Source organism: Gavialis gangeticus, unplaced genomic scaffold (assembly GCF_001723915.1).
Source record: "Gavialis gangeticus isolate Ggan-Ray unplaced genomic scaffold, GavGan_comp1, whole genome shotgun sequence".
Taxonomy (NCBI): Eukaryota; Metazoa; Chordata; order Crocodylia; family Gavialidae; genus Gavialis; species Gavialis gangeticus.
In genome coordinates this window covers 15,250,372-15,276,460 of record NW_017729011.1, presented here as the reverse complement: position 1 = coordinate 15,276,460, position 26,089 = coordinate 15,250,372, and the positions used below count along the sequence as shown (strand labels likewise).

At 45.1% G+C, this 26,089-nt stretch overlaps 2 protein-coding genes and 1 long non-coding RNA gene across 6 annotated transcripts in view; 2 read left to right on the top strand and 1 right to left on the bottom strand.

Annotated features, from left to right (window-relative positions):
- The window catches only part of CRAT (carnitine O-acetyltransferase), a 22,130-nt gene extending 3,665 nt beyond the window's left edge, over positions 1 to 18,465 (top strand). The window contains exons 2-15 of one of the 3 annotated variants that reach the window (XM_019510618.1): positions 397 to 425; positions 1,737 to 2,000; positions 2,511 to 2,629; positions 4,752 to 4,805; positions 5,490 to 5,655; positions 6,077 to 6,251; positions 6,832 to 7,010; positions 8,073 to 8,173; positions 8,637 to 8,756; positions 9,293 to 9,415; positions 10,158 to 10,293; positions 12,169 to 12,231; positions 12,736 to 12,873; positions 13,207 to 18,465. In XM_019510618.1, the coding sequence (XP_019366163.1) occupies positions 397 to 425; positions 1,737 to 2,000; positions 2,511 to 2,629; positions 4,752 to 4,805; positions 5,490 to 5,655; positions 6,077 to 6,251; positions 6,832 to 7,010; positions 8,073 to 8,173; positions 8,637 to 8,756; positions 9,293 to 9,415; positions 10,158 to 10,293; positions 12,169 to 12,231; positions 12,736 to 12,873; positions 13,207 to 13,422 (1,883 nt within the window). In that variant the 3' untranslated portion in view covers positions 13,423 to 18,465. Of the gene's footprint in view, positions 1 to 270; positions 426 to 1,736; positions 2,001 to 2,510; positions 2,630 to 4,751; positions 4,806 to 5,489; positions 5,656 to 6,076; positions 6,252 to 6,831; positions 7,011 to 8,072; positions 8,174 to 8,636; positions 8,757 to 9,292; positions 9,416 to 10,157; positions 10,294 to 12,168; positions 12,232 to 12,735; positions 12,874 to 13,206 lie in introns of all 3 variants that reach the window. The other 2 variants (XM_019510619.1, XM_019510620.1) reach the window with 2 other exon arrangements.
- On the top strand, positions 11,331 to 12,132 carry LOC109292944. Its single transcript, XR_002096209.1, has 2 exons — positions 11,331 to 11,616; positions 11,654 to 12,132. It is a non-coding gene; the product is annotated as an uncharacterized LOC109292944 (long non-coding RNA).
- Positions 18,466 to 18,964: 499 nt separating the features above from the next.
- The window catches only part of DOLPP1 (dolichyldiphosphatase 1), a 31,040-nt gene continuing 23,915 nt past the window's right edge, over positions 18,965 to 26,089 (bottom strand). For both annotated transcript variants that reach the window (XM_019510635.1, XM_019510636.1), the window contains exons 3-8: positions 24,005 to 24,089; positions 23,603 to 23,702; positions 22,614 to 22,712; positions 21,673 to 21,801; positions 20,708 to 20,797; positions 18,965 to 20,070 (exon numbers count right to left, since the gene is read on the bottom strand). In XM_019510635.1, coding sequence (XP_019366180.1) covers positions 20,034 to 20,070; positions 20,708 to 20,797; positions 21,673 to 21,801; positions 22,614 to 22,712; positions 23,603 to 23,702; positions 24,005 to 24,089 — 540 coding nt within the window. In that variant the 3' untranslated portion in view covers positions 18,965 to 20,033. The remainder of the gene's footprint in view (positions 20,071 to 20,707; positions 20,798 to 21,672; positions 21,802 to 22,613; positions 22,713 to 23,602; positions 23,703 to 24,004; positions 24,090 to 26,089) is intronic.

Below are 26,089 nucleotides of genomic sequence, written 5' to 3'. Positions count from 1 at the left end.
TTTTTATGAAGAGGCTTGTGCTGCTGCCCACTACCCATGGTGTGTGCTTTCTTGTGCATAGACAAATCTCTTCTGCCTCTGGGAGCATCAGTCTAGCACCAACCCTGCAGTGAAGAGCAAAACTCTCTGATTGCAGGTGATGGAGTAAAGGACCTGGGAGTTCTGGCAGCCACGGAGGGGTTGGAGACATGCCAGACAATACTAATACTGGCTGGGGGGTGGCTTGGCACCTCTGCAACTACAATGTATGGTCTTGTGTTTTCTTGACAGAATAGAGCAGTCAGAGAGCAAAGGTTGCTAAAGTATACAACTCCATGTGTGTGCTAGAACAGGGTAAGATTAGAGAGGAAGCCTGAGGCAGAGACAGAGAGGCTTACAGGGTTTTCCTTCTTCCAGCGATGGATAGGAATCAGCTGCCAAGGAAGGTAGGTACCCTCAAAATTGATCCCTTCTTGCCTTTTCAATGCCCATCTTTTTTATCAAGCTTCAGTGATTATTTTTCCTACCTTTCTGTCTTTTTTTTTTTTTTTTTTTAACCTTCCCACAAAATCCTGATTTCCCCCTTCAAACTACTGGATCCTGTAAGATTGCACACCCTTGCAGGATCCCACCTTGTTTTTCTGCACATGACCTTTGGAAAAAACCCTCCTTCAACTGTCTGAGTCCCACAGGCACCTTCCAGCTGGCAGTTTCCCTCTTCCATAGTCTGAAGTTCTTAGCAGGAATCTTTGCCTGCTGAGCCCAACAAGTGGGAAAGGAATGGGGAGCAGAGGGCATGTAAGCACACTGTAAATGTTCGCTGTGCCCCTCAATTCCTGCCAAAAATGATGCCTCTAGTTTCCAGAGAAGGGTTAGAAAGTGCCTGTCCAGACCAGAGGCTGACATTGCTCTGCTGCTCTCTCTGGTCTCTTTACAATCTGTTTCTCTACCTGATTAAATTGTTCCCACACCTGCTGTTAAGGCTTTTCTCAATTTTGCCCTATTCTGTCCCTAATGAATCAGTGCATCACCTCCCTTTATGGACTTCTCCCACTTGCAGCCAAGCACCTACATTGCAGCTTCCAACTGGGCTGTTCATGCCTGTCCTAAAGCAGAGCAGTGCACCTCCTCCCCAGAACCAGCTCCAACAAAGCTTTCCACGATTACTCTAGTTTTTGCATCCCTGCTGGCTGGGAAGGAGTTAATGTTCCAATTCTAAATTTTCTAGCTCTTTTCTGCCTCCCCAAATTCCTGTGTGCAGCTTAATTTGCTGCAGGATTCATTTTCACTTCCTGTCCTAAACTACTAGGGCAGCATGGCTGGCTCCTGCATTTCAGAAGGGGGTGATCTAGTCCCACCAGGTTTCTTTTTCTTGCCTGCCTTCCACTGGGTGAGGGGGGAGAGAGGTGGGAGGGTTTTGAGGCTGAGTCCCATTAATGTTGAGTGCTGGGAGACCCACGGCTGGAAGATGCTAGGAAGATTGATGTATTATTAATCCAGCAGCATTTCCTTTAACTGACTGAGAACAGATGTCCCTGGAGGAGGTCGAGTTCTTTTGCTTTGCTTCTGGATATTGCATGATCATCCCAATCTGGGAAACTGGATAGACGGCTAGTTTGTGTGTTAATCAGTCTCATCTTTTTTTAATTTAGATTTCCATGTGTTACGGGGGATGGGGAGGGTGCCATGAATGTGAGCTGCTTCTCCCTCATGCACCAAGATGAAGCTTGTCAAGACATGTGTTCTGTGATTTCCAGGCCAAGCCATGTGGCTTAGTGAAGCCAGTGGCTTTGGGCAAGCTCCCAGGTAGATACTTAGCCCACCAGGAGGGGTTGCCACGTCTGCCGGTGCCAGCTCTTCAGCAAACCCTGGATCGCTACCTGCTGGCTCTGCAGCCCATTGTCAGCGAGGAGGAATTGAACCACACAAAAGGGCTCGTGGATGAATTCCGGAAATCAGGTGGCATCGGGGAAAGACTGCAGCAGGGCCTGCAGAGGAGAGCCAGGAAAACTGAGAACTGGGTATGTGAGGGAGCCCTGAGCTCAGAGGACTGAGGCAAATCTAAGCAGAGTCCTCATGACTTTCAGGCCATCACTGCTCTGGTCAGCTATATTGTGTGCTGAGACCTAGCACACCACTGGTTGCTACTCGCTCCTCCTTCAGCTGTGTGCCCTCAGACTCACCTCAGCTGCCCAAACCCCATGCAGCAGAACAAGGCGGCCTGACTACTGGCTGCTGCAGTATGGTCTGCTCCATTCAAATGGCACAGCTATCCCGCAGTGTTGGGGGAAACCCTTCCTTCCACCCCCATCCACAAAGCACCAGTCCTGGAGGCCGGGTTTCACAAGCCCCCTGCTCTGCCCAGCCTACAAACAACAAAGTACCAGAAAATTCACTGCAATCCCCCGTCTTCTCCACTTGCAAAGCAATGTGGGGTAGTGTGAGTTGTAGGATGATCTTCCAGATATTTTATGAGGTGCAAGCCAACCAAATGTGGGGCCCCATTCTCACATCCTTCCTGTCGGTCCCAGCTCTCCGAATGGTGGCTGAAAAACGCTTACCTCGAATACCGCCTGCCGGTCGTGGTTCACTCCAGCCCTGGTGTGGTCTTACCTAAACAGGAGTTCCTGGATCGGCAAGGCCAGCTCAGGTAATGGCCTTCCTGGCTGTCGGCTTTCTTCCCCAAAGTTTCACATGTTGTTTTGGGGATTGGTTGGGAGAGGGAAACACTGAGCTGTTTTTCCCAGGCTGGATGGCTGCTGGCTATGGGGTGGTTCACAGCTAGTAGAGTTGCAGCAGGATTTTCCCCCCCCTCCCTTGGCCTCCCAAGGGGGAAACTAGAAAAGATGGTCCAGTGGTTCAGATACTAACCTGGGGCTCAAGATCTAGGGTCAGTTCCCCTGCTCTGCCACAGACTTTCTTTATGACCTTAGGCAAATCACTGAACGTCACTGCACTTTGGTTTCCTGTATACAAAAAAGGAACAATAGGGGGTGGAGAGGATAGACACATTAAAGGTGAGGAGGTGCTCAGAATGGTGATAAGAGCTATGGCACACACCTACAATAGTCAGGAACCTGTTTGTCTTTTGATTCTGCTGGCCAGCGGAGGAGCCAGACTGCTGCACACCTTGGCTGACTGGCAGTGCTGTGTGTGCTGTACATCTGTGTTTGCAGAGGACTTCCCACGATTCTGTCGCTACTTGTGCAGATCTAGCATGCGGCAGCACGGTCTGTCACCAGCGCTGCTCCCCAGGCCCTACCTGCAGTTAAACGCTGCTGGCTTATCTCCCTTCTGCTTATCACCAGTGCAGATTCTGTCCTTCAAGACCATCCTGCCCACGGAACTGATTCTCTCGCTCTCATCTGAGCCTGCCCCTGATTTTATTTCCCTTCTCCCCCTCTTCTTTAGCTGTGCTTGCACATCTGAGCTTTGTGGAAGGCCAGGCCCATCACATCCTGAACTGTGCATACAAAACAGCAGCTTTGACCTTTGTACAGGACAACCTTTTCCACAGTTACCCAGCGTCACTTGCTCCGGCTTTCTGCCTGAATTAAAAATACCAGCCAACCAGAGGAGCGAGGATGAAACCAGAGTGAAAGAATCCTCCTTCTTTGTGCACAGCCTTATGCTCGCTGGGCCTCATCTGACAGTAGCATTGAGAAGCAGAGGGTGGGGAGGGAGTCTTAAAGAGGCAGGGTGGGGTTCACAATCCTATTTAAAATAAATCAAATCCTTGCTTATATTATTAACTCCTAAAGTTATTAAAACTAAAACTGAGCAGCTTGTTGCTGGCTTACACAATACACTGTTTTAATAAATGCCTCCGTTGCTTGCAGTCAGGAGGTTACATGAGACTCTTAAAAGGTTTCTAGTGTTCCTGGTTGCAGAGAGAAACTCATACGGCCAAGCATAATATTAAAGGTTGAATTTTATTTGTGCCAGAAAGCAAATAAAACACTACTTCTTTAATTTAATGTAATGATCTAGGTGGAAAAGAAAGTCTCACTCATGAATTTTGAATGCTAAGGTTAGGAAATATGGAAGGCTTTAAAAAAAAAAAAAATGAAGTTTGTCATGCTGTGCATACTCTGCATGTCTCTATTTTGAAAGCAAAGCCAGGCTGACTGACTTGCCAGTTTTGCTTTCTCTGGCCCTTGCAGTTTCTGTTGTGAATGCCCCCAGGAACACAGATTTTGACGGTTTAAAATAAATCCTCTCCGTTAGCTTGTTCTTGCAAATATTTCTTCTGGGCTTTCAAACATCCAGTGGCACAGCACACCCAAGATGGTCTCTTGCTTAGATGTGCCTAACACTTCCATTAATATCAGGTTCAGCTACCCAGGTTCTTAATGGGAAACTTTGGTGCGAGCCCCAGACAAGTTGTGTCCTTTCTCTAGCTCCTTTCCTGGGCTATTCCATTACAGGCTCTTGGCCAGGGATTGTCTTGCATGCCTGTACCACCCCAAGCACAGGGAGTCCCCTAGCACCGTTGTAGCTAATAATAAGCTTTATGAATGCAACAAAACCAGAACATGTTTAACATGTTGCCATTTGAGTTACTATCATACAGCTTATCCAAACCACCCTCTTTGTGGAAAGAGCAGCTGCATTGGGACAGACACCAGAGCTACCCAACTACCTCCCACCATAGCGCAGGGTGATAGCTCCACCAGCCAGGGCTCAGGGTGTTGCAAAATAACTTGCTCCTTTGCCCCAGGAATCCCAAATGTCCTGTGTGATCATCTAATCATCACACTTGCCTTTTCCAGGTTTGCTGCCAAGCTGATTGAGGGTGTCCTGGATTTCAAGACCATGATTGACAAGTGAGTGAAATGCATTTCTGACATGCCGACTGCTCCTTCCTTTCCAACCTTCTGTTGGGCATTTGTGAGAGCACGTTCAGTTCAAAAACTGCTCTCTTAAAGCAAACTCAAGGACAGAAATCCACGTATTGTAAAAGCAGCTGCGAATCAGTGCTACTGGCAACAGCTGGGGTCACTGACCCCAAAAGGACTGGAAGAGCAGATGTGTTTTATGCTTTTTGCTTTTTATGCTGTTTTACTCCTGCTTTTCACTCAGCTGAATGGTGAAGTGAGCCTGCTCCATTTCTACTTCTCGGGTCTCATGGAATCATGTTGTGTGCAGGTTTCCACACCTGCAGGTGCCATAAAAACAATCATATTGCCTTCTATGTGAGGCTTGTATGCGTGCAGGGCCTAATGGCCTTGTAGACTTGCCTCACTTTATACCTAATTACCAGTCTGAAAGGATGTTCTCTGGAGAGGATCATCTTTGGTCTTGGAGCTTCTGAGGTGAGGCTTTGACACAGGCTTTGTTTAGAGAAAGATTGAAGGTCTGGGCTTCCCCCAGCCAGTATGCAGTGTCTTCATCCAGATCTTAGTGCCTTACTGGAATGGAGATGGTGGAGAGCCGTGTGTCTGCGTGTGCAATCATCGCTGTTTTCTTTCCCTCTCACGTCGCTCCCTTTCTTCTCTCTCACTGTCCAGAGAGACCCTGCCTGTGGAGTACCTGGGTGGGAAGCCCCTCTGCATGAACCAGTACTATCAGATCTTCTCTTCCTGTCGAATCCCAGGACCGAAGCATGACTCCATTGTGAACTATGCCAAAGGGAAAAAGTGGTCCCCACACATCACCGTGGTTCACAACTTCCAGGTATAGCGGGTGCTTGGCAGTTTGGGATTCCACAGTTGCTCAAATGATTCACTTCAGTTTAAATGTCTCCTTTGGCATGGATCCAACAGCCATGATCAGGTCTCAGAAATAGTAGAACGTAGAAGGTGTCAGAAGTCATTCTCTATTTTACTAACCTGGGCCTTGTTACCACAATTTCTGAGCACCTGGTCTTCAATGCATTTATCTTTGCAACACGGCTGTGCTAGGACTTGAACCTTGGGCTTCCAAACACCCAGACTAGCACCTCGCTGTGCTACCCTCCCTCAGCCCGCTCTGGACATCAGCCCCTTAGTTGAGCTATCAGGTTTTGCTCTTGCCATCCAGGAATGTCTACTGTCATCCAGGCTGATTAAGTCCTCTTTCATTGTCTCTCCTCATTCTTCCTCCTTCCCATCCTCAGTTCTTTGAGCTGGCTGTTTATAGTAGTGATGGGAGCCCCCTCGTCGCTGATCAGATCTTCATCCAGCTGGAGAAGATCTGGAACACCTCCCTCCAAACAAACAAAGAGCCCATCGGGATCCTCACCACCAACCACCGAAACAGCTGGGCCAAGGCCTACAACAACCTCATCAAAGGTCTGTTCCACCTCCCCCAGGCACACTGCCAACAAAACAGCAAGACTGGTGGAAACATCCACCCTCCATGCAGTGCTGTGTTCTTTGGGTCTCCCTTTCCTTGCAAGCCTTTTGTAAGCGCACACTGCCCAAATCAGTGGGCTTTCTAACCATCTAAGGAGCACAAGAGAGATTTATTTATCTAGTTGGATTATGGCCAAGTTAGACCTGCTGCCAAAAATGTTTGTTACTGTTTTGAGCATACATACATCTTTGAGGTTTGGTGCAGAACAGAGCTGAAATCCTGGAACATCTCACTCCCCAAACGGGTGAAAAAGCAGCCAAGCTGAAACCAAAAAATCAGGGGCTTGATGCAAATGAGGGGGGCAGAATCCCTCTGAGGGTAACAGCCTCCAATCTGAAATAGCCAGACAGTCAATGCCTTTAACAACTGGACACTACCATGCTGTGGCCAACACGCACTTCAGGATAAAGGTATCACCAAGTGCTATCAGTCTGCTCCCCTAAATCTTGACTTCCTCAAAGTCAATGCAGTTTTTCTAACCCCCTTCCATGATTTTCCACTCGCTTCCCTTCCCAGACAAGACCAACAAGGAATCTGTGCGTTCAATCGAGAAGAGCATTTTCATTGTCTGCCTGGATGCACCCATGCCCCGGGCCTCTGAGGACATCTACAAGAGCCGTGTGGCTGCTCAGATGCTGCACGGTGGAGGCAGCCGCTGGAACAGCGGGAATCGATGGTTCGACAAAACCCTTCAGGTGGGAGCTGGTGGCACTGAGAAATTAGAGCTGGCAGGTCTGAGGGAGACAGACTCTGAACTGGAAGTTTCAGTAGGTTTCAGAACTATTTAATAGATCTTCCCAGATCAAAGAGGTGTGGGGAAATGATACAGGGAATTGATGTTGATTGCATGAAACTCGTTAGGTTCTGTGGAGCTGCTCTGCAGTGTTTGGAGGTCTCCCACAAACAAGTCCTCACTCCTTTGTCAGCCCCCATGACTTCTTATTGTTCTCGCGTTCCTGCCCACACTTGGTCAGTGCAGTCCTGATTGTAGCTATTCTTTGTGCTGCTCATACGTTGCTTGCCTGTGATGAATAGTGTCCATTTGGATGCTGCCCAAACCTAATGAGGTCTGTTCCTTGTATTTCCTACGGGCCAGTCACTCGCCCTCGTTGTCTCTGCCAGAAACTCCCCTGCTTCTTTCAGGCATTGGCTGGCACCCTGCAACGTCTCTATGATCCACTCTCCTTTCAGCTCTGAAATGCAGCTGAAATGCCTTCAAGTAGTAGCTGCCATTCAAGACCCAGTTTCCTCCACCTGAAGGCTGTGTCCTGGTCTGGAGGCGGACAGAATCAGTCATGTAAAAGGACTGTCCCATCACTGCCATCATAATTAGATTACCTGGCATTTCCCTGGTCAACCTGGTGTATGGAACAATGCCCCACTGTCCCCCCTTTGCAAGTAACTGAAGTAAGTCTTCTCAGGACAGAGGGGATAAAGCGAACCTCCAAAAAATCATACTATCAGCCCACTTCTTGTTGCCACGGTGCTGGTCTCTCAGTTGTATCTTTTGCCAGTCATTCAACAAAACCAGCACGATGAAGCCAAATCCTCGTAGCCCACCTACAGTTTTGCTCCTCTGCTCTGTCTTGTGGAGTCCAGGAAATACCATGGCATGTTCCAGCATTTCTATGCAGTGATGGAAATGTAGCCTTCTCCAGCACGCACCAGAGGGGTGTCAAGACATCTTTAAAGCTGCCCCTTGTTACATATATGAGACATTTCTTTACTGTTTTCTCTCTCTCTCATATTCTTTGCAGTTTATCATTGCTGAAGATGGTTCCTGTGGCTTGGTGTACGAGCATGCTCCCTCAGAGGGCCCACCCATTGTTACGCTTCTGGATCACGTTGTGGAGTACACGTGAGGCTGGCTTTTTTGTCCCTAAGCTGGAGATAGATTTCATGCCATCTGTCTGTAGTAATGCTCTCCTTTCACCAGCTCAGCCCCCTGGGAGCTTCTTTGGAGGAACTTTAAGGATAGCCCGAGTTTGCTGCCTCAGCACTTGTAGAAATGACCAAGGATTAACCCTCATCACAGAACAGATAATTTTGAACAGAGAACATATTTCTTTAAAGGTTATAAATGACATTAGAGCTATAATCTAGACAAGACCTGTTGTGCCTCTAGTGCCTGTATTTGTTTCTCTGCAGAGGCACATTTGGAGAAACCAAAATTTATGACACCAGCTTTTGCAGCACATGACAGTGTTATAGGTGGGGAACGGGGGATAGCCTCTCCAGGTGTTCATAGCACAATCACTGCAATAGGCATGTCTCCATCAGAAGTCTGACTAAAATGGCTTCAAACCCATTTCTCTGTTCAGGAAGAAACCACAGCTGGTGAGATCGCCCATGATTCCTCTGCAAATGCCTAAGAAACTGAGGTTTAATATCACTCCAGAAATCAAGAATGACATAGAGAAAGCAAAGCAGAACCTCAATATGTGAGTAAAGCAGGAAGCGTCTGGTGGGGGGGATCTCCAGTGAAGAAGGGAATAACCCATGTGTCTGCTTGGAGAGCAAAGTAGAAGGAAAATGTAAGGATGGCATCACCTTTCAGGAAGCTTTCCGAGTGTCAAATTGGGCATAAGCTACGTTGAGCATGGCTGAAAAGTATGTTCATGAGACTCCTCCTTGCCAAAGATCAAAAGTTGCTTATGGCTTACCCATCCAAATCTACTTTCAGAGTGGATTCCTGGTCACAGACTCAATCTGCTTGATCTAGTAAAGCCATGGGCCAATCTAGGCTGGACCATATCTCTAACAGTAACAAAGATCCTTTGTTTATACAATGCTCTCCATGGGCAGTGTCTAGTTACTGAGGTTGAGTTCACTATACAAAGTTCAGGTATGACAGAGCCTACTCCCCTTACACAGGTGTGTGTGGATTGCAGTCTCTGGGACTCACGAAAGCCTGGGTTCTGTGATCCTGCATGACAACTGCAAGTAGGACCCTAAGGAATCTCTCATCTCTCTGCAGAATGGTGCAAGATTTGGACATCAAGGTGACAGTCTTTCACTACTTTGGGAAGAATTTCCCCAAGTCCGAGAAGTTAAGTCCAGATGCTTTTATCCAGATGGCACTGCAGCTGGCTTATTATAGGTAAGCAGTAGAACGCAAGCAGGTAAGCTTCCTACTTCCAGTTTAGAGAGCCTCACTGTACCATAAGTCAGCAGTTTTATGAAGCAGACTAGACACCAAATAGATTTGGAGAAAGGCCCTCAGTTATCATGGGCTGCAAGATGCCTACCCACTACAGTAGCCCCTATTTCCCCCTGTGCCTCTATATAACACAGGGGTGGGCAAAATGCGGCCCACGGCCCACCAGGCCATTCTATCTGGCCTGCAGGACCCCTAAAAAATTTAGAAAATTAATGTGTATCTGCTCCTGGCTGCCTGCCATGCAGCCCTCAATGGCTTGCAAAACTCAGTAAGCAGCCCTCCACCCAAAATAATTGCCCACCCCTGATATAGCAGGTACTGAGGTCAGTGTGGCTAGTGGATCTAGGCCTGTGTGGAGGTTTCCCAGCTGCTCCCTTTTCCCTCTGGAACTAGATGCAGCAGAGTGCGCTTCATTGCCAAAAAGGGGCGGGCAAGAATTGCCCATATACGAGTTAAGTATGAAACACCAGCAGGGAAATGTAATGGGTTTAATGGGGATGGAGCTACGTCCTTGTAATTCTGAATTCTTCTCACCTTTCTCATCCTTTCTATTTGGAATTTGCACTCCCAAGAGGCAAGGATGCCAATAAGAAATGCAGATCTGCCTGCACATTTTGGATGGAGAATTGACTGCAAAGATAAGTCACAGCTCAGCCCTGTGACAGCTTCTCTCCCCTTTCAGAATGTATGGGCAGCCCTGTGCTACGTACGAGAGTGCTTCACTGAGGATGTTCCATCTGGGCCGGACAGACACCATCCGATCTGCTTCCGTGAGCTCTCTGAAGTTTGTGGAGACAATGGACAAACCTAACAAGCAGGTGAGAGGTTAGACGGTGAAGTAGAATAATTTCATCTCAGAAAAAAGAGGAGCACTATCAGCTCACCTAACATGGAAAGGTGGCATTTCACATCAACTGGTCTTTCAAGAACTGCACCTGAGCTGAAATGATTATGTCTCTGGCCTCACTCAGTTTTTCTTTACCTCTGTGAAAATCTTGAGTAGCTCTGCACATGGGTGTTTCTAATCCCACATAGAAATGGGGCCAGTCAGATTCCAGATTCTGTATTAGTGATGTTCAATCTTCCAGCCTGCTAAGCCAGATGAATAGTGCAGGTCTGCGAGCTGGATCAGTCCATGGGTACAACCCCACATGCAGAACAACCCTGTGCACCGAGCCAGCTAATAACCCTGCCATTGCTCCCCTGCTGCCAAATTTCTGGACTTGTGGTAACTCCATGGGCCACGTAACAGCCCCATGGGACCAATTTGACCCATGGGCTGGAGCTTGAGCACTGCTATTCTAGATCACCAGGGCTGAAAGTTTTCCCATGTATTTAGCAAAAAGACATTTCTTCGTGTTTAAGTTCTGACCCATGAACTCTGATGCATCTGATCTCTAGATTAGAGGTGGTCAGAATCTGGCCCGCCAGCCAGATCAGGCCTGTGGCAGACTCCATTTCCCAGCGGCCCCTGCTCACAATGCTGCAGCCAGTTTTCATGGAGACCCCAGAAGCAGTGGGGCCAGGGTTTCCATGGAGACTAGCCCCAGCAGTGCTGGGAGGGCATGCAGCAGGGCAAGGAGCTGGACCAGGGCCGGGACCTTTTGGCAGTGATGGTCTGGAGCTGGGGCAGAGCTGTGATCCGCTACTCAAACACAGGCAGATTGCAGTTCTGCTCTGGCTGTGGACCATGCTGTCACTGCTACAAGATCCCAGCCTCAGCCCCAGAGTAGCTCCCTGCCCAGCCACCCACCCTGCCAGCACTGCTGGGGCTGGTCTCCATGGACACCCTAGCACCACACTGTCAGGGCCCTGCTGCTACTGGGGTCTCCATGGAAACCATCTGCAGTGATGCAGGCAGGGGCTGCTAGGAAATGGAGTCTGGCTGCCGTCTGGATCCGCCATCTTGCCCACCTCTGCTCTAGATCATATACAGGCATACATACAGTGATGGGGTGGATTTGTTATAATGTATTTAAATTTTAATAGTAAATAACCCAGTTGTTAACACCTGTAACACAATTATCCAAGTTCTTTTCTGGAGGGGAATTGCACAAGAAATGACCTCTGAAGCACACAGCATCATATTCTGGGAATTAACAGAAAATTGGGACTACTGTGCTACTGGTTCCACCAAGTTAGTGGAATTTGACTACTGGTGCTACTGGTTTCACCAAGTTAGTCTATAGTTAAGAGAGGAGACTTGATTACAAAATGTCTAGGACTTGAGCGCCCCAATGGAAAAGATGTGGATAATAAGTTCTCTTGGGGAAACAAAGAATCAAAATGTACACAGCAGGTGATTAAAATCTGTTCTGGGGGGAGAGCGCTCCGAGCTAGCAGGTTCAGCTGTTTGTTGTTGGCAACAAAGCCTCAGTAGTGATCACCTGGCAAAGGAGATGAGCCTCCCCTTTTGGATTAAGAATTCTTCCCCCAACTTCCCTGCTTCCAACAGATGTAGGAGTAAGGGCCATACCAGTGGTCTCTATGTAATCACTTACGAGCAGAGATTTTTAAATTGGAAAGGAAGAGAAACACTTCAGCCAAACAAAATTATTGAAATTAACGGTAGTTTAAAACTGATGCCCCTGGGTGTAGAAGCGCCATCCTCCATTCTGCAGGCAAGCTGCTGAAAATCTCATCACCTGCTGTGAGAAGAAAAACCTCATTTCCATTCTGTGCACTTTCCTCAGAACGAGGAGAAGGTGGATCTGCTGAGGAGAGCTATGCAAGCCCACAGGCAATACACTGACATGGTAAGCCTACTCTACATCTTTAGCACTGGGATGTTGCAGAGGTAATGTAGGTGCTGGTGGAAAAAAAAAAAGAGTACCCAACAGCACACACAGCACCAGATATGAGTCTGCTTGTTAATACTGATCTAGCAGGAATTCTGACTGGCTTATGCCTTGGGACTGTGCTCCTTCCCAGCTGCCCTCCTCTGTATTCTTAGTGACTAAGGGAAAGGTAAAATCAGATGTCTGAGGAAGTTCAGTTTTCCCTGTCACCATAGACTGCAGATGCCAGAGCCGCTTGAGGGAGAAACTACAGGGAGCCCAAGTTGGGAAGTTACAGGGTTTGATCCTATTTGCATCTGTTCCTGCTCCTTTTCTGAACCAGACCAAGCATTGCTCTTCAGAGCTGGATGCAATTTCTCTCTTTTAAGTTTAAAACTTTTTTTAAATTTGGTTTTAGACCAAAGATGGTGCCAGTCTTGGTTTTCTCGCTCCCAAGGCCTCTTCAGACTTTCTTCCTTTCAGGCACTAACAGGGAATGCAATAGACCGCCACCTGCTAGGTCTGAAGCTCCAAGCCATTGAGGATCTAGTCAGCATGCCTGAACTGTTCATGGATACAGCCTATGCTGTTGCTATGCACTTCAACCTCTCAACCAGCCAGGTAAGACATAGCCAAGTATCATGGGGGTGTTGTATTCCTTATAGTTTTTGTTCCTCCATTTCTTCACTATTGCCCTTAAAAACTGCTCCCAAGTAGCAGTGGGTAACTACATTTCTTTGCAAGCAGACATAAGATATTGTTACCAAATGGTATGAACAACAGTGAGTACTAAAAGTTGAACAGGCAGGGGTGACAGCAACATCTTTCCCCTGAAGCATTTACATGGAACCTTGGTTGGGAATAGTCTGGTTTTACCCCTTCCTTGCGATTTCCTGCCTGTCATCTTTTTTGCATGGGTGTAGAGATCTTTAACCACATTGCCTCCAACTCTAGGTCCCAGCAAAGACAGATTGCGTAATGTGCTTTGGTCCAGTGGTCCCAGATGGCTATGGAGTCTGTTACAACCCTATGGAAGAGCATATCAACTTTGCAATTTCAGCATTCAACAGCTGTGCTGAAACCAATGCAGCCCACCTGGCACATTACCTGGAGACAGCTCTGCTTGATATGAGGCTTCTGCTTCAGTCCACCCCCAAATCAAAACTGTAATAGAGGCATTGCTTCAAACCTCCAAAACTCTAGGAGCTGCCCTAGAAGGGTCATCTAACCCTAGCAGTCTGCCCCTAACATCTATGAATCTATGAAGCTCCCAGCTCCTCAAACACAGGGCAAGCAGTTTTATGTTCCACCAGGGACTTGGGAAGGCACCAGCCACCAGAAGCTATGGAATAGCAATGTCCAGCTACTTGACTGTAGGGTGAAAGGAAGCATTGCCTTAATCCAACTAGCACTGAAAAAGCCACTCCCGTTGTATGCAAAGCATACCTTCCTTTCTTTGAAGGGGACAGGAACATTGTTAATTTTGTACAGAATTCACTGTGGAAAGAACACGGCACATCCTTCGACTGACCCATTCAGTAAGGAGTGTGGTGGCTCTTCTGAGAAAGCAGGAATAATCCTCCTCAAACTAATCTGACTCCACCTCAATCTTTTTGCTGGCTTAAGCTTTGGATGGGGCTGTGAGCATCCCTTTTGGGGCTTAAGCCCAACTATTTTGTGACTCCCTGGGTGGGGTCATTAGTGTTGTTAAATTTTGGGGTACAGGGATAAGTGTTGTAATGCAGTGTAAGTCCAGTCCTCCTAGTATGTGTTGTGCTAAGTATCCAGGGTCCCTGCTTATGTTTTTTTTCCCCACACCCTACATATGCTCTTGTCCCTACCTTCCCAACCTCTGGATCTGTCCTTTCCTGTATTAACTGTAAAACATTTATCACTAATCAGCCCCATTTCCTTTATGCTTTTTAAGCATAAAGTGACTGACAGCTAAAGAGCCTCAATCACCAAGTCCAAGACTTAAATTTGAGCCTCTTTGTACCACTTCTACTGAACTGATGCACCTTCATGAATTTATTAATCCAAGATCCACTGGCCTTAGCTTTATGCACTTTAATTAGAGGGATAGTATGGCCTCTGAGGCACAAAGTCTCCACCCACCTGTTTGACAAAGTAAAAATATGGAAGAAAGTTGACCATCTAGCTGTAAATAACAAAGGGTAAGCACAGTTTGCACCTCTGGCATTTATTGTAGCCAAAGGTGGTGCTACACCTCATGCTTAGGAGGCAACCCAGGTTTTATGGTGTACAGTACATTTTTAATCACACCGGCCCACTTAGAAAAAGCCTCTAGGGTCCAGCTTGCACAGCCCAAAGCTGAGGGCTACAAGTTATGCTGCTTCTCAGTCCCTATATCATCTGCCCCAAAGCTGGGGCTCTAAAGGTGCGGGGGGAGGAAGGGAAGAAACCACAAAACTCAAATTTAAGATCTAGATATTACCTAGAGCAGTTCACTTTCCATAGGAACACTACAACACCTCTTCTGTGGAACCTGGGGCTCCTGCGTTACTAGATCAACTGAACCTTGAGAAAGCAAGGGATTTGTACATACCTGAAGGTGCAATTCAAGTGGCGCTCTACCAATGCCTCCTACAGATGTGACCTAAATTTTTATATCCTTTCAAATAGCAGTACTTGGAGACTTTTTCCATCACAATGAAGAGTTTAGGCATTATTCTTTCAATAGGGAGAAAGCAGTAGTCTCAAGGTGAGGGTACTGAATTACCATCAGGCAACAGTAACAGCATGAGAATATGGTGAGCTCAGTCTTGTCATATGATACTTGTACACAGGACTAGGATTACTGCTGCTTCTTTACTTCCTGGTCCCTTAAGCAAAGATCATAATCATATTTTCTTTGTGGATGTGGGGGAAGAATCTTGTGTTGCACCTGTCTGCTCTGCTACTGTTGTACAACGCTTATGAGCGTCAAGTCAGCCTATCCCATGTCTCAGATAGAAACCTCCTCTTACTTCAGAAATGATTTTTTTTTTTTAAAAATACTACTTCATCCCTGAGGGAAAGTTTTACTGGAACTCACCTGTACAGCTAATGATTGTACAAACATCCACTCATGACATCCCATATTGGCTTCATTAAAATTAAAAGACACACACATGCACACCACAAGCACTAAATGGAATAAGATGGTCAGAAAGCAGTGGGAGCATGTAATGCAAAGCAGTGAGTACAAAAACACTTGGTCTAGTAACTGATTTCCCCACCACCACTCCCCAGTGGAACAGATCAAAAGCTAGAAGAGGATGACCAAAATCTTAATGCATTGATAAGAACATTTATTATGTAATGAATATTTACATAAAGAGACTGCACCTTTCTGGAATGAAGTGGAATAGGTACAGACTTGCTGAGATAAAAGCTGCTTTTTATGGAAGCTTTCACTGTGGAAGAGATTCCTTTAGTAAGAGCCAAAATAAAATTCCCACACCCCTCCATCTGCATCAAGTCGATATAGATTCTGGTGGTAAATAAGGTAACCCCTCCTTAGGATGCGTCAAAGGACCTTTCACCACTGACAGTACATCATCAGTTATCCAAGTAGCAACTCTGGTTTTGAACTTGTAACTGTTGGTATTTGTTATACAAACTATTCCCCTTTCAGGATTTACTTAATTAAATACTGTATCTCTACTCCTACATTTAATACATCAACTTGTTACTGTTGGTATTGTATAACATACTTCTCAAGCTTTCCTGTACTTAGTATGTATATGGATAAGCTTGGTATTGTTTTACATTATGCATCCTGTGTTAGCATATATAATTCCTCACAAGATGCTGCGGTTTCATGAATCCAAATGATGTGTTATCTGAACAGCTGTTTGGTAGGTGCTTTCCAAAGGAGTTGGGATAACAGAGGATGTACTGTGCTACATTACTTCGCACTAGTATGTTATTATAATAAGGCTATTTTCAGTAACTATTTTTGCCTTCTGAAAAGGCAACTCTCTTAAAAGACAAATGCCTACTGAAAAGGATGAGCTGGAAGTGCATTTTGCCACAAACATAAATATGAATTAATCGGATTCTGATCCGAGATGTAAATCTAAGTATTGCATTAGCTTCAGGGGTGTTCTTCAGCTGTGGTACTGAGGTCTTTACACATCAGTGATCATGGACTGAGGAAAGCATGATACTTATCTATCCTGTGCATTCTCTGTTAGTTGTAGAAGTTAGGATGAAGAAAGGAACTGGTTTTTTATTTTTTAAAACTGTTTACAGGAATTTTTATCATTTTAAAAAGTATTATGGCATTTTGTTGGTGTCAGTGTCAAGCTGTGATGTTCCTCCAACTCATCACTTCTTGACTCTGCCCTTCTCTCCCCACAAGGATTGGTTAATGAGTGCAGAGTCATTTACTCTTTATACTCTGCTCCTTTAACCAAAAGAAGCTTGTGGTCAGAGTATTTAGGAGCTAGCCTTGAAAAATCTGTTTAAAAGTTCTGAATAAAACTATTGATTTACTGAATAGAGATCTGTAGATTTATAATGTACAATTAACTCTGGGACTGTCTGTGCAGTTGATAGCAGTCAGGACTGTTTGCATGCTCTGATAGTTAATTGTATTAAATGTTATTTTTGATATTGTAATCAGTGTCTTGTAGAGATGGAAATGTTCTTCCAGTCAATTTAATCATAAATAAAAGTCAACATGCTTCCCAGAAGCCTTAAGTCTTTGCTGAAATTGCTGAAGGAGTAAGTTAAATGACAACTGTGTCTTTATAGAAAGATGTTCATCCTGGGACAAGAAGAATGGACCATACATACCATATTTTCTTTTACTGCTTTAGTATCTCTACACTAGTCTCTGAATGAGGGAGAGAAGGCAGAGATCATCTCATTGGAAAGTTATGGGTGGTTCTAGAGGAAATGGTTTCTATCATTCAGGGCACTGTAGGTAGCCTTCTCCCTTCAAGACTGGATGTCTGATTTTAGCCATTACTTTCTCTTCTCCAACACCGTACAACATATAGCCATGATGACATGATGGAAATTCTGCCTCCTCGAACTATAGTAAACATTCTGAAGGACTGGGTAGATATGACAGCAGCTATGCTAGAGTGAAGAAGGGCCTCCATCTACTCCAAGGGATTCCGTTAAACAGGTTGAGATGTACTACTTGTTTAACAGTTCCACAGAGACTGTCACATTCGAGACCTGGACTGGAGAGATCAGGGGAGAATTAGTTACCTCTATTTACTTTTTTACTGCTTCATCCTTGGGAAGGACTAAACTGCCCCTTTTAGACTTACTTGATTTAGCAGAGGGAAATGGAGGGGAACTGAAAATTTTACTTATAAACAGTTCCCTGAGGAGCATGGAGCCAAGACACAGCCAACTGTTCTTAATTTCCCAGCATGGTGCCCCACTCAAGTAGCTATGCTGTCCTATTACCTGGCTTATTGAACTACCAGCGCATTCTTTTCCTGCACTTTATCTACTCACTTGGCTTTTTAGATGGAATAGTTATGAGCCTAATCCCATTGAAAGAAGTGGGAAGACTCCTGCTGACTTCCACATGCATTGAATCAGACCTTATATACAGCTCATGCCAAGATCCTAAGTATAAAACTAATGGTTTTTCCAAGCAAGTGACAGAGCTTTTCTAGTGGGAGTTTGCACTAGACCACTGCAATGACTATGAAATTGGTTTGAGATGTTTATCCCAAGAGCAAATTTTTTAATTAAGGATTAGAGCAATCTTAATGAGCTGCTACAGTCTTTAAATATATTTAAATGTTTACTTTTTAAAAGTTTTTAAAAATGGTTGTCATTCTTAATTTCTGCATCAGGTTTAAAAGGCTCACCTCTTCCTGGGGTTAACCCTCTGATTTAGGCAGGACAGTTTCTACAGCAGTCAACTTTCACCAGGGGCACACAGGATCATAGCAACAGGTACAGATGAAATCTTAGAAATGCTGTGTTTAAATTAAGGTGGTCGAGAAATACAAAGATGATCAGATATGAGCAAAAAGTGCATCAAACATACCAGACTTTTATATGAAGCAAGAGTTGCTTTTTAATGGAAGCCTAGCAAGCATGCAGAAAGACTTATGCACACAGCTACCAAACATGACTATCATATGGATGCCAACAGCCTTTTGTTTAATGCAGATGAACAGCTGGGTTAAACCTTAGGAAGGCTTCAAGCCAACCATAACCTTGCATAGCCTAATTTAAAAAAAAAAAAAAATTATGGGACTTCATAGGAATTGCTTGATTATAGGCCAAGTGGAATAGAATGGCCTTTGCACAGCTATGAAGTACATTCAGGGAGCACTGCTGAGTCAAGGATGGGGTGATTCCCCTCAAAAATATTTACCAGCACACTGCAGGGGATGCACGTGCCTGCAGTGTGAGTGTGCTGAACACTGCATGCAAAGGGAACGGTACCCAGACAGCTTGCAGCAGAACTTACTGTGTCTAGAACTCCAGAAGAGGATAGTCATTCCAATAAGTGCTTTTACAAGCTTGGGCAAAATACAGTTGGCAGGAGCTCTGTATTCTAAGCTGTTATTGCAGAATCAAAACCAAACCCATGTGAGAAAGGTTTGCTGCTTCCAGCACGGAAGAACAGCAACACCCTGCACATCAATCTTACTGGGCTCTTCAACAGCAATTTCCCCAGTACCCAAGCCAGTCATAAGTACTTAGTAGCGTCAATTTTGGGGGTTTGGTTTTTTTGGGGTTTTTTTTTTTTTCAATATTTCACTAGTAAATGGGTCTTCCCATCAGGCTTACAGGGCATAAACTAACCATTAGAAGTCATCTTATTCATACATAAACTTTTACAATGACTTGGGCCTAATCCTTACTCACATACCACAAGTGGTATCTTAACTACCAGTTAATGCCACTGCTATTTAAATTTTAAATGATCAGTAAGTTTGATTTAAGTTCAGCAGCAGAGGTTGTACAGGTTATACCAAAAGTATAAAGGAAGAATTAATATAATATATGTGGCTGGCACTTAAATGTACGGACCCAAATGACCAGTCTTACTAATTACACAACAGGAACAGCAATGGAAAAAAAAATTAGTATATTTTAGTTTTTCCTCTGTGTTTACACACACACACACACACACACACACACACCCCCTTAATGACATCCATGTAGGCTTGCACACAGAAATGTCACTAGTGTTAAAAGCAAGTCTTTAGTTCCTTCTTTAGATCCTTACAAAGTGCAGCTGGAATTGATTTCAGATCTCCCAAACTGTTGCAGAAAGGAAACAAACCTTCCCTCTCTGTCCCTCCCAAAAAATTAGAAAACCTAAATTAAGCATGATCAACTAAGATTAGTTTTGTCTTCTCCCAACACACACAATCAACACCTCACCCATCCCCAAAATAACAGTTCCATTTCTGAAAAAAAAATAATAATAAATAAATAGTGTGTATATTTCATGCTGGGAAAAGAAAGTCACTATTTTCTTCCCCTCCCCCAAATGAGATACCAGGTACTGTTCCCCCCTCCCCCAACTTAGACATGATAGTACATTCCAACTGGCAATGCGCATTTGTGGTATAAATGAAGTTCTGCTCCTGCACGGTCCCACATGCATCAGGGAGCATCCAGCTAGCTGCAAAAAGCCAGAGCAAAAGCCTCCAAGCTCTGGGTGTGGTCCCTGCCTGTTCCTTTGGTCCGTCTGTTAAAAAGCTCCTTGCTGCTCCCAGGTCTGTACAGGTCTCTAGTCTTGTCCTTCTCCATTAAATCATGCATTCTAGTTCCCATGCCTTGAGTCACTGAAGTTTTGTACCCAGCTTGCGCTGTCTGTTTCTGCAACGAGAACACAAGAGTAGCAGAATAAGGTAGATTCACTCCCAACCACTCCGCTCTATGTTGTAGCCAGCCCCATAAGAGTATTAGGATAGGTCAAATGCACTCTGCACAGCTTCCAATGGAAAGAGACAGGTCACACAGCCACTTTGTGGTGGCATGGATGGTCATACCTGCTCTTTACAGGCCCTGGCAGGAAATAGCCATGGAGCCTACATGTCCACTATGTAGGCAATGCTGCACTTGTGGCTTGTCATGCACTTTTGCAGGCAGACATAACACTGGCATTTTGTACAGCAAATTCACTCGTGCACCCCAAAACAGAGTCACTTTCCCACACAAAGCTCCTCTGGCTACACTGCGTACATTGTTTCAAAGATCTCCCTCTGACTAGGCAGACCCCAACAGCTTTGCACTTGGAATTAGCATTTATCAGTTTTTACCGTTTTAACTAGCATTTTAATCCACCCCAGTAAATCTTCACCCTCTGTACTATTCTAGCCATAGACAGCTACCCACATCAGTTACTTTGTATTTAAAATTAAAGTACAAGTTGACATGCAAATCAATTGTCAGTGAATGTAATCTCTCAGATGTACTTTTTCCCCATATGCAGAGCCTCCATTATTCTGCTTACCTTGCCTCTGCTCTGGTGACAGTGTATTCAAACCACAGGATGTTGGGAATGAGACTAGTATCTCTGATTAAAAGGAACTCTGAAATTGGCCTAAAATTAACAAAGGTTGGGAGGAAAGAGGAGGAGAGGGAGAGATTTAGAAAAATCTTCCTGATTAGGATCCACCTTGAAAAGCCAATATCACTAGTATTTCTGGCACTACAAACACATATAGGCACACAAAGCAACATACTAATGTTAGCAGGAAGTAGTGGTTTTTCCTCACAGGAACTAGTAAAAAAAAACAAAAAACAAAAAACAAAAAAAACCCCACCCAAATCCTGAGGATTACATTTGGTGTGGGCTGAGACGCAATTCAATTGAACCAGCCTTCCCATTACAGAAGATCTGGGGAAATGGGTGGCAAGAGGTGGAGCTGGCAGTTCCCGAGGCTGCCATCTTGCAACACTGTGCTCCCTTCCAATACACATTTCTTCCAAGGATGTAGAAGTGCTTTATAGAAGAAGGGAGGTCTGTGATGTTTCTTCTCCTCTCCTATGAGATAGGAAAATATTTACCCCATTTTATAGATGGGAAAATGGAGGCATAAATAAGCCAATGATCACACAGGATGTCAAAAGGTAGAGTTGGAACTAGAGTTAAGGAGTCTCTGTTCCCAGTCCTTCCACAAGTTGCTATTGGTCTAGGGTTTGGGTTTGCCCACCAACCTCAGGGCTTCTCTCTACCAAACATCGTGACAACCATCTGCTTTTACAGACTGAAGTAACCCAGGACTGGTTTTGCTTCAGTTGTACAGTACGGATTCTCTAGCCATGCGCCAGCTGAATAAGATTTATTTTTACATTTCAAAGGAGTTAAACACTGCTGTGACCCATTTAGAGGAAACCCAGATGTGCAGCCCCTAGACAAGGGAAGGGTAGTCTTATAGGATTACAACATGATCAAAGCAGCATCCAAAGGTTTACCATGCAGCTATCCTTGGAAACAGGGGAGTTAAAATCTCCTGTGTGAAGACAAACCAGACTACAGCCATGATGCTGCCTGCAACACCTCCGTATACAACCTGGCTCCAGGTGTGGTAGAGCAGATGAACCCTTCAGCAGAAAGAAAAAGGGAAGTCACTAGAAAAAACAAGGTAATGACATTGGACAGGAGAAAATGGGTCTTACAGACACCAGTGAAGTTCAGAAAGGGATTCCCTCCAAGATGTGAAACAGCTCAGAGACACCTATTAAAATACAGCCAACACCCAATTGAAACAGGCAGATTTTTTGTCAGCAAGTATAGATCCTCTGATGTACTGAACATTGTATTCAGAGTACTCCTAAATATGGGAAATACCCTAAAAGCAGGTTCTTCTCTGATGTGTCCCATAGTGACCATTCAGATTAGCAAAGGCACTCCTCCTACTGTTCCTACTCATCTGTAAAAACTGGTATCTGGTTTCACATCTGAGTTTTACCCGAATTCAGCTTCCAGCTACTGGAACTTACTAACCCTTTCTCTGCTGAACTGAAGGTCCCTTTATTAGAGTTTAGTTTTCATATTACAATTATGGTGTCCAAATGAAAACATGACAGAAGCCAAACAGTTCTAAATCCATCTAAACTGTCTCTAAAATAAGACACAGATCACTTAACTCAATAGCAAACGCTTCAGATGCTACAGTAGCAATTGGCCTATGGTTTGCCTCAATGCTTTTACTCATTGATGCAGAAAAGGGGATGGGATAGACAAAGTGTGAAGTACAAAAGGCCATGGAACATGGTGACTCCCCTAAAGCTCTGGCAGTTTTGCTATGGTCATCAGGAATTTAAAAAAAATACCAACTACAGAAAGTTAAAGTGTTAAAGACTCAAAGCAAAAGGTTAGTACAAAAAGAGTAAGAAAAACAGCTGCTCCGTACCTACTGTAAGAGACTAGAAAGGCCACTGTCACCAGCAAGATGGACAGGACATGTCGCCACAATAAATCCAGAAACCTGGCATTGTTTGTTTGGTGCATTCTGGGAAAGGAAAGAGGGAAGAGTCATTAGCAGGATGGAAAAAAAAGATGGTGCTAGGAAGAGGAACGGCCCCCAAATCTTACCCCACCAAATTCCAGTGACTCTGGGGAAGCCACAGCTGCCACAGATATCTATTTACCTGTTACCGAGTAGATACAAGCGAGAAAGCCCAATTCCAGTCAGCTGGTTTTAACATATCACTATACAGGAAGCGAGCATGCCCTGGCATCACTGGGACCCTGAGAGTCCATTACAGTTTTCCATAGAACTAGGGGGATCCCTAGTCTCTCCTGCTCTGTCACATCACAAAAACACAATATGCAGCCATTTCTGGTATGCAGATCCCCTGCCCCCTCCAAAAACATTCAAGTCTAGTTCCAAGCAGTAGAGCTACACCACAAGACATGCAAAAAGAGCAAGAAGTACTGCTGAGGCTGCAGAAACCAACTCACAAATGCCAAGGACACCAAATGCCCAAGGAAAGCTCCACTCCCTTTTCTCTTCTCCTCCCCCTGCACCCATGATTTTCCTGCATGGATTCAGGCAGCTTTGATCTTTGGCACAAATCTTGAGAGATCGAGCCAAGAACATCATATTCCGAAGGATTCATGATACTGGCAGGACTGTCCTCAAGCTACATCACTCCTCCTATCCCCCTCAATTCATATTCTTAGCTAAAAAAAGCAACAGGGGCCACAGTCCTATATGCACTTTGGAAGGCAGTCGACTCCACATTCCAGAAGGAATCCCACCCCACAACAGGTTGCACAGGTCCTGGAATTCAGCTCTACCTATAGGAATCAACCGACGAAGAGAAGGAAAAAGGCATGCAGCTAAGAAGCCACCCATTCGAAACGTCCCAGAGGCCAAAGCATTATCAGGTGCTTCACCTTAAATAAAGGAACAGGAACGAGTAGACAGAGAAAAACCACATGAACTGGGAGTGGCTGGATGGCATCCCATATTTTGTGGTCACTGTTGAATGGGCTTCTGGGAAGAGAAGAACAAACAGCACAATCAATGACTATTCCATATGCAGCAGCAGCTGGAACTCTGCAACGATCCAGCAAGGCCGCTCTGCTGGGCTGTGTGTATGAATTTATAAGCATTTCCTCATTCATTTGGCACTGCCAGAGCTACTATTCACATGCCCCTAGACCCCGAATGTGCAAACACTATCCAAGACCCAGGGCAACACTCACCCTTCACCCCAGTGTTGTCTCCAGATTTCAAGATTAACTCATCCCCTACACACCCAGTCTTTTCCCCCATGCCATTAGGCTGTACTGTACCTTCACAGGGCCGTGGTTCCTGGATAATGTTCTTTATTAACCAATTCACTCCTTCATTGAGAGCCAGCCCACCCAAGAAAGAGATCTGCAAAGGAAAGACAGCCATGTCAGCCCACAACACTGGATCCATCCCTCAGCTTCCTTTGGCATTATCTCTACAGGGACAATACTTCTCTGCCACACCTTACCCAATTTTATTTTAGGGCCCCATTCACTTTGAAAACAAAACCAAAACAAAGATAGTACTCTCCATCTCATGTACATGTGTGCATGCAAGCACACACTTAGCGCTCTCACTTTTTAACCTGCTCCAGTTGTAGGTATCATCCAACTACACTAACTGAAAACCAAGGAGGGGGAAAGGGAGGGAGGAGCAGCTTTTTAACCCATATTATACTTTTGACAACATGCTATTTATATTCAGTTCTGTTTGCATTAGTCCCTCACAGAATAAACCCAGTTGAAAAAGAGCATTGTCAGAAAGATAAGTTATCAATGTTAACATCTCTAAGTCTTTACCACAGACTGAGAGGGAGTGTGCATGTGCTCGTGGGTACATATGCACGCACACACACAGACTACTGTTGCATGCCCTGCTAAAAGGGTGACATGCTATTTTTCTCTTCAGTGAGCAGCTTTTAGTAAATATTGATCATCCTGAAACTGTCAGTTCCCATTTGGAACAGAGATAAATACCAATTTGATCTCCACTGCACAGACCAGGACAAGTTTCTTGTCAGCCCTGGTGCCCTGGCTAAATTGCAGCCTAGGAAGTGAATTCTGTCTTTAACTCCTCCCTCCCATGTCAGTTGGTGCTGGGATTCTCCACTCCCCACCCTAAGCTGCAGGCCACCAGGCTGTGCGTTGCTGGATTGCTCCTGCACCCCATCCCAATGGTGGCTCCTTTACAATCATTAGAGTTGCTTGTTACCCTGAACACTAAACACTTGCCTAGCTGCTGATATTTCCCATAGCAAGTCCTGGTTTTCAGTCGCTTATAAAATTTGTCAAAACTTGGATGCTTAGACCTGTTCTCTGCCTTGGGTGGGAAGGATTTTGCCTACACTTGTGAAGGGGGTGGGAAATAACTTCTTAGAAGAAATTTGCCAAGTGACTTTCTCCTGGGCTTCTTAGAAAAGCCCTAGAAATTACAGAGCTTGAAGCAGGGAGTGGGCCTAGTGTTCAGAGAAAATGAAAATGCCTCCAGCTCTGAATGAGTTCCAAGTCTCTAAGCACTGCCACACGTTTGGAGGAACTTAGCAGTGGTTTGCTACCAGCAGTCTCTGAACATGCTGTCATCTTGTTTTCAGGCAAAGAGCTGTGGACATAAAGGTAAGGCTGATGATGGAGCAGCTGCCACTGTCCCGCTAGCAAGAGAGAGGCTGAGAAGAGCATCTCTTCTCTTGCTGGCTTAGGGAAGTCACATTCCCTCAACTCCTGTTTGTCCTTGGTTACTGTAGCAAGAGCAGCTCATTTTGATTCAATGCATATGAACCACTACACTAGCCCATCTGAATAAAACATACAGTAGTGCCAATTAAGGGCAGTCCCCATCACCGCCAACTCTTTTTCCAAGTCAGGGTGAGCCACAACACTGAATACATCTCGACTTCCTCTTTGCTTCCACATCTGAGCTGCGCCTTTCTTTCTCATATACAATTATTCTTGTTTCTTCACCAGCCTTAAATGCTTGGCAAACATCACCCAAACACCTGGTTCCAGGACTTGACAAGAACACCTGGTTCCAGTCATAAACAGGAGCCAATTACTACGTGGGGGGTGGGAGAGTATCTGGCGTATACACATATACTGAACAGTGCTGACCTGTAGGATCACCATGACTTGAAATGCCGCTGATTCTGGCGCAGCCCTATGAACTATGTGGTAAATCACAAGCCTTTGGACTAATATCATGCATAGTTTGTACTACATAAGTAGTTGCAAAGTGCTGCTCAAAAGGGTGTTTATGGAGTACCTGTGCTAAAACTTACAGCAGTTTCAAAAACATGTAACATGCATCAATTTTGGGTGAACTAAGCATATGGGTATTATATTTAAATTGCTACAGCCATGTTTAATTTCAAG